The sequence below is a fragment of the Vipera berus genome (assembly GCF_964194415.1).
Source record: "Vipera berus genome assembly, chromosome: Z".
In the NCBI taxonomy this organism is placed as follows: domain Eukaryota; kingdom Metazoa; phylum Chordata; class Lepidosauria; order Squamata; family Viperidae; genus Vipera; species Vipera berus.
In genome coordinates, this window is record NC_138205.1 from 171,916 (window position 1) to 185,880 (window position 13,965).

A 13,965-nucleotide genomic window follows, 5' to 3' on the forward strand; every position below is an offset into this window, starting at 1 on the left:
GCCATCTCCATCCCAGCCGGAGTGGCTGGCAGGCCCTGCTCCGCTTTCCAGCCTGGCCGGCTGTTCGGTGCTTTGCTCTGGAGCTCCAAGGTTGCCCTTTGTCTTGTGATGCAACCGAGAGACTTGCCCCTGGGCAGCTGGGCTCCCTTTGCAGTTGACATCAAGCTGTTTTTACACACACACACACACACACACACACACAGCCATTAAGGATGTTGTCCTTCTGCAAGTGGAAATTACTTGCCAATCAGCCGTTAAAGAAACCTCACAGTGCCCAAATAATGCTTGAATGTTCCAGTGCATGAACCAAAGCCCCCTCCTCTTTCCTTAACTGCCCCCCCATGCATGGGTTGCCCCCTCCCCTGCAGGACGTGGTATTGTGGCCCCTCTTCCTTGGGAGCTTCAGTCATCTTTCCATTGGAATTCTGAGGGGTGGGGGAGCCCCCCACTCACTTGCCCCAAGCACAGGCGGCCCCTGTCTCCAGCTTCTGCAAAGGAGGAATGGGGGGCGTGCAGTAGACGTGGCCTCTCTGCCCAAAAGCCGGGGGGGGGGGAAGGAACCAAGTCAGATCTGTGGCTCGTCAGCTTCTCCCAGTGACGGGGGTGGGGGGTGGGGGTGGTGAGAGGGGGCTGGAGGCTTCTCTTAGCGGCTGACGCCAAAGAGACGGAAGTGGGACACCTTTCAGGCCCGGACCTGCCCAGCTGGGTGGGGCCTCACTTGCTGATGTGGCTCAGGCTGCAGCTGCCAAGTGTCCACCAAAGGGCCAAGGCTGACCGGTCCTTGCTCTGCTCCCACACTTGAGAGCTTCACTTCAAACGTTTCGGCCAACCGAGGGACCAAACTCCGTCCTTCCCTGAGCTTGCCCCCTTTCTGCAGACGGCCCGAATGAGGAGGGGTGCCCCATGAGCCGTGGGTAAGTCCCCTGCAGGTTGTAGGCATCTGTCGGGGTCATCCGTTTCAGCTCCCCAGGTGAGGCTGAGAGAGGCCCCTGGGCTCCTCCATGGTGGTCACCAGCCTGATCAACATAAAGAGTGTGGGTTTGATCAGATCACAACTAGGGGGGAGCCAGGGAAGACTCGGGCCGTGGGCAGGCGTGCCACTTTGCGGCCCAAGATCAAGATGGGCAGGAGGGAGGGGGCTGAGCCACAAGCCAGGCTGCAAAGGAATGGTCATTTCCAGGGCCAGTGCCGGCCAGCAGACCCACGGCCTGTGAGGTGGAAAACGCCTTTGGGGCAAGAGTGCCAGGCACCCAGGGGTCAAGCCAGCAGTGGGCAAGGCAGCCCCGCTGCTCCCTTCTGGAGGGACTCGGGGCTGTTGCCAGCCCACGAGACAAACACATTCGGATGTCCTGGCTGCCAAGGCCGGGTCAGTTTTCAGCCGCTAATCCATGGTGGGGGAGGGGCAAGTTCCGGATGAAGGCTCCCCTGACAGGTCCGTGATGACAGCGATGCTGCTGACGGAGCCATCTTCCTGCCTAGCCTCTGCAGCTGCTCCCCCGCCCCAGCCCTGCCCGAGAAATGGCTACTTTGACCCCCAGCCTGGGCAGAGACGCCCGGGGGCCTCAAGTGGCTACCCTGGCATTCTCCCTTTAAAGACTGTCCCTGGCCATGAGGGGGCACTTCTCTTGCACATGCTAGAAGCCCACTGCAAATGTTCCAGCACATACACACACACACACACACATGCACACACACACACACACACACACACACACACACTGTATATCGTATTGCCTTGCTTGCTGGCACTCCCACACAGGCATAGAAAACTCGGCTGGCTTATTTCAGACCCAAGTTCTTTAAATAGCCCAACAGCTGCTGGGCAACTGGCCTGGAATGGAAACGGGGGTGGGGGGGTCCAAATCCGGCTGCTTGGAGGTCTCCTGTCCTTTCCCGGCCCTCCTGCAGCTAAGTTCTCCCAGGAGAGAACCCTGCGGGAGAATGTGGAAGTAACAGGATGTTCGGCAGGCAGAGGCCTCGACTTGCAGACCCATCTAGTTCAGCCCTGCTCCGTGCAGGAATCCAGTCCCCATCGTCCCCGGCAGAGCCCCCTTGAACACATGCAGCACAAAGCTGTACCTGGGTACCTTTGTCCGAGTGGCCTTGAAGACGGTTTGCCCCCAACCTCTGGCTGGAGCCGCCCTTCCTTGTATCCAACTGCATGCAAGAATTATGCCCCTCCCCCTGCAGCCCCCTCCCCCCGCCCTCACCCCAACGGTGGTTCTGCCTGGAATCCCAGATTCCGGCCTGTCCTTCGGAGGTGTCTCCGTTGCTCGCCATTTTGGCTGATCCTTGTGAGGGGGCCTGTCAAGCAGCAGTCTTAAAAGCCCCACCCCCACCCCGTTGTTCTGGCTCACCTGAAGGCACAGTGACGCGGCTGGGCCCTCCCCAAAGCAGCCCCGCCCCACAGCAGGCCTGATTCCTGGGCCCCACGGGGCAGCCCTCTTCACCCCGGCCTCCCCAAGCCTGCCAAGAGCAGGCGGAATCTCAACCGGTGTGGAGGATTCTTTGCAAGCACCCTTTGGGATGCCCTCCTCAGAGAGACGCCAATTGGTTTAAATGCCCGTTTTCTAGCAGTCTGGCTACAGAGGACCTCCAGGGAGAGGCCTGTGGAGGAATACGCAGAGGGGACCCCCTGCAACAGCCAACCGTCTCCGAACTGCAGACAGACTCTCAGCCATTCACGGTAGGCTGGCTCCAAAGGACTGCAGAAACTCTGCTTTATTCTGGTGGGATCCAAGAACTTACTTACTTCCCCTCCCTCCCTCCCTCCCAAAATCCATGAGAAACCAAGGCCTCTTCTGGGACCGGGCGGCCTAAGCCAAGGGTGAATGGTTGCCGTCTGTGTGTGTGTGTGTGTGTGCGCGCGCGCAGGGGTGCCATTCTGAAGCAGCCTTGGATTAAAGCAGACCACTCATACGTGCCCCTCTGAAGGGGCAGAGCATGCCCAGCCAGTCCACCAACCAAACGTTCTGAGCAGATGAAAGGTGAGCCCCTCCACTGCCACAACCAAGGGCCAGCAGCACCCCAAAGCCTCCACCTCCACGGGGGACAGGGTCCAAGCCACGCCCTCTGCGGCCTGCTGGCGAAAGGGACAGGTGCCAGGGAGGCAGCAGAGCCTTGCCGTGCCCTGCCAGGGAAGCAGAGGCTCATGGGACACGGGGGGAGGGAGCATCCTTTGACCCGAATGGGGGCCTCCAATCCAGTCAGTTGGGGCTCTGTGCCCCAAGAGCCACCAAGGAACACAATTAACCAGGTGGACTGGATGAAATGCTTTGACGATAGAAAGATACAGGTGTGCTTAGATACAGGTAGTGAATACCTGGTCTATCTTAGCACAAGACACGCCCCCCCCCTCCATTGCCCTTGGAAAGCTCTGGTCCTTTGACCTGGCATGTGGGCCCAAGGATCCTCACCAGGTAGGTGGGAAGGAAAACATTCCCTTGCAAAGAAATGGGTTACTCAGAAGCAAGTCCCAATTGGGCACCCTCCATCATGGAGGGGAACCCCTTCTATACAATTCTGAATAGCATTCCTTGCCAGGAGCCAATCGTGGGAACGCACAACAGTACAAACCACGCATTAAGAGCCACATCCCTCATACATCTTCCCTATGGATAGTGACACGTTAAAGGCCTCTTGCCTGATCACTAACCTTCCCCCTTCCGAAAAGCCTTCCGAAGCGCCAGGCTCCGCCCACCCCCTCGGTGCCCAGGCCTCCCTGAGCAGGTGGCAGGTGCCATTTCTGCTTAACAAAGCCACTCAGCTCGGAACCAACAGACAAAAAGAAGCTTTTCCTATGTGCTGATTGGGCCGGCTTATCACCTCTTCCTGCTTAAGGACAAAAAGAAAAAAAACATTAAGTTCCCCCTCCCCCTACAAAAGGCTGGGGATGGGACATTTAGTTTTCATTTTGGGAAAAGCAGCCTTGTGATGCTCTCAGCTGCCTGGATCAGGGCCTCCCCCTTAACAGTCAGACCCTCTTGGGGGAGGTGGGGGGGGGCAGCTGCTCCTGGCTCCTCCCACAGCCGCTGCTATCTGCCTGGAGGAGCTCAGCTGCTGGCTTGGGCTGAGCTGATAGGCGAGGGGGGGGTCTTTATCGGGTGGCACAGAGGGCCAGGCTGGGGAGGTGCTTTTCTCACTGTGCCCCCTCCCCCACAGATGCCCTCCTGCCGGTCTGGCCGGATGCTTGCGCCACAGCCGCGGTGGCTCCAGTGCTTCCTGGTCCTCCTTTGCATCCCTTCTTACGTAGCGGTCTTGCCTGGCCAGACAGATGAGCTCAAAGTGGCCACCCAGACTGGCTGGGTGCGTGGGCTGCGGACGCCGGTTCTCAACGGCCACGTCTCGGCCTTCCTGGGCATCCCCTTTGCGGAGCCCCCTGTGGGTCGCCTGCGCTTCCTGCGCCCTGAGCCTGTCAAGCCCTGGCAGCATGTTCTCGACGCCACATCCTACCAGCATGCCTGCTACCAGATGGTGGACAATACCTACCCGGGATTCCACGGCACGGAGATGTGGAACCCCAACCGGGAAATGAGTGAAGACTGCCTATACCTCAACATCTGGGTGCCCTCCCCACGCCCGAAGAACGTCTCCGTCCTTGTCTGGATCTATGGAGGGGGCTTCTACAGCGGCTCTGCGTCCCTGGACGTCTACGACGGCCGCTTCCTGACCTACACGCAGAACGTCATCCTGGTCTCCCTCAGCTACCGCGTGGGGGCCTTTGGCTTCTTGGGTCTCTTGGGGAGTCAGGAGGCGCCGGGAAACATGGGGCTGCTGGACCAGCGCTTGGCCTTGCAGTGGATCCAGAACAACATCCAGCACTTTGGGGGCAATCCCAAAGCGGTCACCATTTTTGGGGAGAGTGCCGGGGCCGCCTCAGTGGGCATGCACCTGCTTTCCTCCCAGAGCCGCGCCCTCTTCCAGCGGGCCATTCTGCAGAGCGGGGCGCCCAATGCGCCGTGGGCCACCGTCACGCCCGCAGAGAGTCGGCGCCGTGCAACCCTCCTGGGGAAGCAGGTGGGCTGCCACTTCACCAACGACTCCGAGCTGGTCAGTTGCTTGCGCTCTAAAAGCCCCCAACAGCTGATTGACGAGGAGTGGTCCGTCCTGCCCTACAAGAGCATCTTCCGCTTCCCCTTCGTGCCGGTCATCGATGGGGACTTCTTTCCAGACACCCCCGAGGCCATGCTTGGCACGGGCAACTTCAAGGAGACCCAGGTGCTGCTAGGGGTGGTGAAGGACGAGGGCTCCTACTTCCTGATCTACGGGGTGCCCGGCTTCAGCAAGGACAACGACAGCCTGATCAGCCGGCAGGACTTCCTGGAGGGGGTGCGGATGGGCGTGCCACACGCCAACGACATCGCCACTGAGGCCGTCGTGCTGCAGTACACCGACTGGCAGGATGAGGACAACCGGGAGAAGAACCGGGAGGCCATGGACGACATCGTTGGGGACCACAACATCATCTGCCCAGTCGTGCACTTTGCCACCCGCTACGCAGAGCGTGGCAACAAGGTGTACGCCTATCTGTTTGACCACCGGGCCTCCAACCTCATCTGGCCCCTGTGGATGGGGGTCCCCCACGGCTACGAGATTGAGTTTGTCTTTGGACTGCCCCTCAACGACAGCCTGAACTACACGCCCCAGGAGAAGGAGCTGAGCCGCAGGATGATGCGCTACTGGGTCAACTTCGCCCGGACAGGGTAACTGGGGTGGGCAGGGCAGGGAGAAGCGGCCAGCACGTCCTGGCACTGCAGAGTGTGCCACTGGTCAAGGAAGGGGGAGGAGACAGAAGCCGCGAGGACGTGCAGGGAAGCGGGACCAGGAACGCAGGAAACAGCTGAATGTTCGCGGCAAGAAAACTTCTGTGCAGATCTTCAGGCTTCAAGCTTAAATGACGTCAGATCGGGTGCCAGTTCACCCCATTGCCAGGCTAGCTTTAGCAGCCAGACCAGGAAAAGGGACTTTTAAAATTTGCTTTTAAAATGAGACCTCCCTGGAAGGCTTGTCCCCACAGATCTGCATGAATATAGAATAACAGCATTGGAAGGGACCTTGGAGGTCTTCTAGTCCAACCCCCTGCTCAGGCAGCCCTTATATCGGACATCTGGTCCTAGATTGGAGACAGAAATGCGGGCAGGCTGAGGAAGCGTCTCTGGGTGCATTTGGAGACGAGAGACCCTCGACAGCAACACTGATTGGGGGGAAGGGACAGGCCGGGAGGTGGGAAAGTAGGAAAGGCAAAGCGTGAAGGGGGGGGCGGTCCCACTGCCTACAGGTTGCAGGAGGCCCATCTGAAACAGCAGGTCCCCGTTCTGTCTCGACACAGGAGCCCCACTGACCCCGCCGAGGAGGACGGTGCCTGGCCCACCTACACCGCCTCCCAACAGCAGTACGTCCGGCTCAACACGCAGCCACTGGCCACTGACCGCAGCCTGCGTGCCCAGATCTGCGCTTTTTGGAACCACTTCCTCCCCAAACTGCTGAATGTGACGGGTGAGCCCTGGGGCGGTGGAGGGAGGGGTGCAATAATGGGGGGGGGGCTGGAAACAGGTGGCATCTGACCTAGTTGAAGGTGGGGAGAGAGGGTCCAAAGCAGACCTAACCTTTAGCCTTCCTCTCGGCTGCAGTCACCCACTCAACCAGCCGTGGCAGCTCCCTCCTTCTCCAGCCCAGCAGGCCTTCTGCCCCTCTCAGTCTCCCCAAACTGCAGCCCATTACCTCCCCCCCCCCCGACACCCTTCCACAGCCGTGGACGAAGAAGCCAATGTTGGCTCCGCTCAGTTAACATCCCTTGGGCTGCTCTGGCCAGCAACGGGCCTCACCAGATCTCTCCCTGGCAGGTCGGGCTTTAGCGCCCCCTTCTCTTCTCCCTTGTCGTGTTTACCAGCTTTCGCAACGGTTCCCACCTGGGGCCCCCGCTTTGCCCCCCCAAGGCCTGGGGTGGGTAGAGGGAAGCGGTGCTGCCGGGAAAGAGAGCCCAGTGGGAGGAATGCCGGACAGGGCACCCGTGCAAGAACACGAGGACGGCAGCCAGGAATCCTGGGGGGCCCCTGCGGAGAGAGCAGGGAGGGGGTCCTGGGTCCCAGAACAGCTGAACAGCCAGACCAGCCCCTCCCCCTGAGCAAGATCAGTCTGCCAGGACTGGCACAGACAAGCAAACACAGGAGGCAGGGGGCAACTTCTGAGCAGCGGGGGGGGGGGGGCTGCCTTTCTTGCTCCGGTTGCTTCTTTCACCTCAGGCTCAAAGCCAGGCTAGGTCCTGGAGGGGGCACATCGGGCAGTGAGGGAGGTGGGAGGGAGAGGACAAAGTGGGGGTGCAGAATAAGCACCCAAGCCCACCCATGCACTTGGCTATGTTCCTTCAGCTCCTGAGGGTGGCAAGGTTTCAGCAGGTACTGGACCCCCTCCCTCCCCAAAGGGCGAAGGGGGGGAAAATACCTGCCCATCTTGCGCTGCTGCTTGGCTGGGACAAGAGGCGGCTCAAGCCTGGCGGATGGACCGTGGGGGAGGGAGGAAGAGAAGGGCTGCCTCGGTCCCAGCAGGGAGCGGCCTCAGCTCCCCCCCCCCGGCATTTTTGAGGGCATCTCTTGGACCCTCTGGCAAGCGAGCTGGGTGCTGTTCAGCGCGCCCTGCCCTCCCAACCCCGACCTCCATGGTTATGGGCCGCAGGGAGCGGCCTCAGCTCGCCCCCCTGGCATTTTTGAGGGCATCTCTTGGACCCTCTGGCAAGCGAGCTGGGTGCTGTTCAGCGCACCCTGCCCTCCCAACCCCAACCTCCATGGTTATGGGGCCCATGGCAAGAAGGCCCCAGACGCTTCAGGCCGGGAATCTGCTGAACTGGGAAATGAGCAGCTGGGGGGGGGAGGGAGGAAACTGCCCCAGGCCTCCTGTGTTGCTCCTGGTCAGGAAGGGGCTGCTGGTAGAGAGCAAAAAGAGAAGGGGGGGGTCCAGGAGGATCTTTGCATCCAAAATTCTCCTAGTCCTCCATGCCCCTTCCTGAGACTTCTCCCCCCTCAATTCTCGGGGGCTCCGCTGCTCCCCAAGCTGCTTTGTAAAACAAGGGCGGAGTCTGCCAGCTCCCAGGCCCAACCTGCCCCCCTCCCCATTTTCTCTTCCAAAAGCGAAGTGCCCGTCCCAGAGCCTTCCCTGGCAGTGCCTCCTGTGCAAAGACAGGCCCTCCCGCCACCTGCCCCTGGCACTCGGAGCAGGGAGACACACACCCCCGTGCCCTTTCTGGTCTCCTTCCCAGAATCACAAGGCCAGCCAAGCCAGGAGCCCCCCTCCCATTGCCAAGAACCAGCCCTCCCCCAGAGAAACCGGGTGCTCTGATGCTGCCCCCCAGCTGACCCTTCAGCCTGCCCCCTGCAGAAACCCCTCCTCACTGGATGGCCTTTCCTTAACCCCTCTCTCCCTCCCCCCCATGTCCGTGGATGTTCTTCTCCCCCCCCCTTTTCTCTCTCTGCCCCCCCCCAGACAACATCGAGGAGGCCGAGCGGCAGTGGAAACTCGAATTCCATCTCTGGAGCGCCTACATGATGCACTGGAAGAGCCAGTTCGACCATTACAACAAACAGGACCGCTGCTCGGAGCTGTAATGGGAGGAGCTGGCATTGCCCCCCCCAGACGCCCCCCCAACCTCGCCGTCAAGAAGCCGGTTTGCCTCTTGGTCCAAAAGCTCCCGGAGGAGTCCAGCGCCAATCCCCCCACCCCCCAGCAGCAAGTTGATCTACTGCTCCTTGGGGAAGGTCACCACCAGTCCGATCGCCCCTCCCACCGGCCCCCAAGCCCTCCCCATCCTGTGCCCTGAGCCTGCCCACTCAGCAGGGATTTGTATACAATATTTATTTAAAGAGGAAATGTGGTAAATATATAGCTATATATATATATATACATATAATTATATCTATATTTGAACTGTACATAGAAGCAGAGCTGCAGCAGATGCTGCCACAGGCGACCCCCTGCCTTCTGCTTTCTTCTGGTCGACTCCCTCCCCGCCGATCCCAGACGCCTTCCCGCCCGGGGCTAACCGCAGGCCTCCCTCCCCCGGACTCCGGGCCTCGGGACCCGCCGGCCTCCCGCATGCCTGACCGCCGCGCGCGGAGCATTCCCCTGTGTTTTACCCCAATAAAGTTCTGGATCCCGAGCACTGGTCTCTGCCTGGCTGGGCGGAGGGAAGGGAAGGGAAGGGGCTGGGCGGCTGGAGCGCAGAGGAGACCCTCCCGCCGAGGCTACGGGCGGAGAGCGAGAGAGGGCGCTCCTCCTCCTCCCGAGGCGGAACGAGGAGGCCGCCGTGGGCTGCGGCGCCCGGGGCTCCACAGAGCCCTCGCAGGTTCCGCAGGGGGCCGCTACCCGGCCTGAAGAGGCGGCGTGCTCCTTTCTGGGCGGGGGGCGAGCGAGGAGGAAGGGGCCGGCGCATCCTTCGCCACGTGCAGTTCATTGCGTGACCGGTGGAGGGCTGGGGAGGCGGGCGACTGGCTCTCTCTCCCCCCCCCCCGCACCGCCCCCGGGCTTGCTAGGAATTCTGCTCTAAGCCCGGGCTGCGGGGAGGAGGCGCACGAAGCGGCCGCAGATGAAGCGCAAACTCCTCGGGGCTCCGACGGCGTCTGTTTTGCTCCCGAGGCGAAAGGGGGAGCCTTTATTGCAACTCCCCTTCCCTCTCCTACGGCCCTCCGGAGCAGCTGCAGGCCCCTCCGCCCCCTGGGACGGCCAGGCTGCGCCAAAGCCCTCTTGCGCTCCCGGGGATGCTGGATCGTAGCTGAAGCTTCCGCTTGTCCTGCGCCCTCAGCCGGCCTCAAGGCAGGAGCCCCGCCCGCAAGCCTCCATGGGTTGGGGCAGGCGTACCCCTTCTCGCTCTCTCTGTCCCGTTCTGCGAGGAGACGAAGTCTTGGCCTCTGCAAAGCTGGAGCGACCAAGATTGCGGGGGAAGGGCCTTAGCGTGCTCCCCGTCCGCAAACATCTCTCGCAAAAGGGGCAGCGGAGAGACCCGGGAGAAAGAATGGGCGTCAGCGAGGAGTTGGAAGAGATGAGCAACTTGGGAGAGGGGGGGGCGGAGTTCTGCCAAAATACGACCCAAGCTTCCTGCCGGGAGAGCGCGGTGCCTCGCTCGCTCCCGCCTCGGTTGCTGCTCCTTACGGGGACGGGAGTCCGGGATTCCCGGAAAGCGCCTTGTAGCGGGCGTCCCCAAGCGCCCCCCGCCCTTGGCCGGAGGGCAATGAATGGGCTCCCTGCTTCAAAAACTCGGCTCGCCAGGGCTCACCCACCACTGCGGCGTAAATGGGGGCCGGGGCCCAGATCTGGGCTGGGGAGAAGCACCGCCCCCTCTGCCGGTCTGTGCCAGAGGCAGGTCACGAGGGGGGCCTCCTGCGGGGGGAGGAGGAGGTCACTGGAAAGTCCCTGCCCTGGTGAAGCCCCCCCGCCCCCCCTCCTCTCGTCACTCGCAAGGTTGCTTCTTGGGAGGGTCCAGAGGAAAAGAGGGTCTCTCTGGAGGGGCTCATTGAGGACATTGGGGAGCCCTTTCCCCAAACGGAAAGAAAAGGGGGGTTGGGGGGTGGCAGGGAGGTTAGTCTTAAGTCCTGGCACTGAACCTGCACAATCAGTCTCTGAACAACAGGCCTGACTGGGTCATTGCTCCAAAAGGGCCAGAATCTCTCCCTCCACCTGAGAATCATAGATTGCTGGTAACTCTATTTGGGGCGCGGGGGGGGGGGGGGGGCACTTGTAGGATTATTTTTCTTTGATATGTTTTGTACATATCTCTTGGGAAAGCCAAAGTCCCCCCCCCCCTTTTGGGCATCTCTGTATTAAACATATGTGAAAGACAAGCACCTTCTCTATACACCCATAGTGGGGGGAGGGGGTCCAAGTGCCTCTTCCAGAACCCTGCCTTGGGGGTGAGGGAGGTGGGGCGGTTCCTGTGCAGATAGGGGTCACCAAGCAACTCTGGGGCTCGGCTCCCCCTTTTGTCCCCACCACAACACTGGGCTTTGCTTCTCTTCTCCCCACCCCACATCCTTTCCACAGAGCCCCTGAATCTATGAGTCTGAGGGGAAAGGAAAGGTGCTTGGACACTCTGCCACGGGCCTCTGCCTGCCCTCCAAGGCCGCCTGGTGTCGCCCAGCCCAAAGCCCCACGTGGAAGGTCCCTCCGTGGCTGCTCTGGCCCTGGGGTCAAGCCAGGGTTGCTGCCCTCTGACTTCTGCCTGCTGCTGGGAGAAGGCCAGGCCAGGGTGAGAAACGGGGGGGGGGGGGAATGGGGCTCCTTGTGTGGGGGGCTCCCTTCCATGGGGAGGCCTGTCCCAGGAGTCTGCTTGGCTGGACAGGTCAGGCGCCGGGAGCTGCTGCTGCTCCAGGGCAGCTAGTAAACCAGGCTCTGATTTCACATCAGCAGATTCGTGAGGGGAAGTAGCATACAGGAGCGCGCTCAGGCACACAAACACACTCACACCCCACACGTTTCAACACCACCGCGGCCTTGTGTGTTAAGAAAAGGGCCATCCAGCGCCCTCCCCAGGCGGGAGCCGGGGGTGGGGGCCGTGGGGGTCCAGGGCCACGGGTGAGCCCTGCGCCAGCCGGGGCTTCTGGGCGCTGCTCACAGAGGCAAAGGGACCGTTTGAAACGCTGGGGGGCTGCCAAGCCAGTCGCACAAGTTGGCACCGCGACAAAGTCAGCTGGGGACGTTAAAGCTGGCGGGAGAGAGAGCTGTTCGAAAGCTAATTTTTTGCTGGGTAACGGCTGTCTGGATCCGCTCCAAATTTCACACACGCCCGGGGGGGCGCCTGGCCTCCCCTCTGAATTTTTTGCAGATTTTTTCCACCACCCCAAAGGGGTTTATTCAAGTGTAGAAAGTTGCGTAGGGGGAAAAAGGACCAGGCTTTTCTCAGATGCCCTGTTTTTTTTTCTTTCTCTCTTTCTCGTTGCCTTCCCCAATCGTAGCACGGAAGGGGCTGGCGGCTCGGGGGGGGGAAGCGGGGGCACCCTCTGATTTTCCTTATTTTTTTACACTTCTGGAATCCCAGGAAAACGGTGGCAAATATTTGGGGCGAACTGGAAGGAGCTCCCCAACTTCCCTAGTTGGAGCAGGAAGAGGGACAAATGCTCCCTTTTTTGGGGTGGGGGACCGGCCGGCCATGGATCCAGAGAGGGCCGAATGCCAAGATCGGGTGGCAAAAGGGCTCAGCCTAGTCTTGGCTTGCCATGGTTGCAAAATGCTTTTTAAAGAGCTAAACTTAAGACTTCTGGAAAACAGGATCCCTGATCATCTGGAGTGGGCAAGGGTCTGCAAAGCAGGTAAGCTGGGGGGGGAGGCGTACAGGGATGGGGGGGTGGCGTGGCTTTGGCTCACAAGATGGTGGTAGGCCAGAGGCAGGCAGGGCTCTGCGCTCGATGCCTAAAATGGCACTCTGACTGTACAGGAAAGGCTAACGGGCCCTAGTTATAAAATGGGGGGCACGGCCCCTTGCAGGAGCCCCCAAATTGCCATAATGTTCCCCCCAAATACCAGAGGGAGTCAACGGATGGAAAAGACGTGGGTGGAAGCAGTCTTACAAAAACAGCCTAATCTCACCCAGAGTGAAAAGGGGGCCAAAAGAAAGCGAGGCTGGATTTTGGGGAGGGAAGCTGGCGTGCCCCCCCCCAGTTCCCCTTGCCACCCCACAACCCCAGGGAAGGCGTGTCCCCCAGCCAACTGGCCCAGCTCCAAGAAGAAGCCACTCCGTGCAAGAGAGGTGCACGTTTCCAGGGGTGGGGTGGGGCAGGGAGGCATAGGGGCTGCCGAATGAAGGGGTTGAGGGAGCTCCCACCCTGCCAAGGAACCCCCAGGTTTGAAATGGGGGCTGCAAGAGGATCGGGGAGGTCAGGCCCCGAAACAGTGGAGACTTCAGCCTTTCTCCCCCTGCTGTCGAGTGCGGTACTCAAAAATAAAAATAGGGCCCCTTCTCAGCCCACCAAATTTGTTTATGGGGTTTGTCCCAAAGATTTGGCCTAAATTGGTCTCCCTCCTCAGAACTAATCTCCTGATCTGGGGGTGCCCTTTCTTCTACCACCCAGAAAATCAGTGCCCCCTCCACCCTACCCCCCCCCCCCGTTTTGATCTTTCTTGTAAGCCCATCAGCCCCTCCAAGGTCTCCCCAAACCTTGCGGCAACTGATGCAAATGCCCCCAGTTCAAGGTGGGGGGCAGCAGGGCCCCCCCACCCAATGGCAGAAGTGTTCCCCTGTGTTTCCTGCACCCCCATTCAAGAAGCCAGGGACATGGGGGGGCTGGTACGAGGTTGCCAGGGTGACTGAGGGGCGGCTTCGGAGGTAAAATGCAAGATAGCAGAGGGGGCCCAGATTTTTGCCATGGCCTACAGTTCGATTGGCTCCTCCTATTTGGGGGTCTGAATGATACCTGCCCTCATTTAACCAAAAACTCCAGGTGTGTCCAAAAGCTTTCTCCCAAATCTTGTGACTTAGCAGATTGTGGGCTGGTTGCAGCCCCCCACACACTGCTTTTCTCCCCCCCCAAAGTGGTCCCACACCAGTACAGGTCCTACTGCTCTTCCTTCCCTGCCCCCAGCAAGGGGCTCCCCTCTCCCCCCCCCAGGCCCCACAGCAGAGAACCAGCCGCTTCTGTTTACATCCAAATGGGGCCCATGGCTGCAAATGTCACCTGGGGAGACATTTGCACTGCCAGAACTGCGTACCTCTGGCGGGGGTGGGGGTGGCAGGGAGAAAGGCAAAGTGGTCCCCTTCAGCCATGTACGTGGCAATAGTGCAGGCAGGCGAGCCCCACCCATCAGGAGCAGCCGAGCAGTCCTCTCCTGGACCAGACGTGTGTTGGGGGGGGGGGACACAGGTCTTGGGTGGTGACTTGTCCTCTTCTGCAAAATGTGTGACGCTTCCTCACCCTCTGCGTTTGGGAGCAAAACCCTGGGCGAGGGGGCACCAGGCCGCAGTCTGCTCCCTGGACTGCGCAACTGCAG

The 13,965-nt window shown here is 60.6% G+C and overlaps 1 protein-coding gene across 1 annotated transcript; it reads left to right on the plus strand.

Moving 5' to 3' along the window:
- Positions 1-888: 888 nt before the first annotated feature.
- LOC308678160 (acetylcholinesterase-like) lies at positions 889-9,148 on the plus strand. The gene is made up of 5 exons (XM_081345100.1): positions 889-914; positions 2,575-2,686; positions 4,162-5,702; positions 6,329-6,495; positions 8,476-9,148. The coding sequence occupies exons 1-5, from the start codon at positions 904-906 to the stop codon at positions 8,595-8,597; spliced, it is 1,953 nt and encodes a 650-aa protein (XP_081201226.1). The 5' UTR covers positions 889-903; the 3' UTR covers positions 8,598-9,148.
- The last annotated feature ends 4,817 nt before the right edge of the window (positions 9,149-13,965 follow it).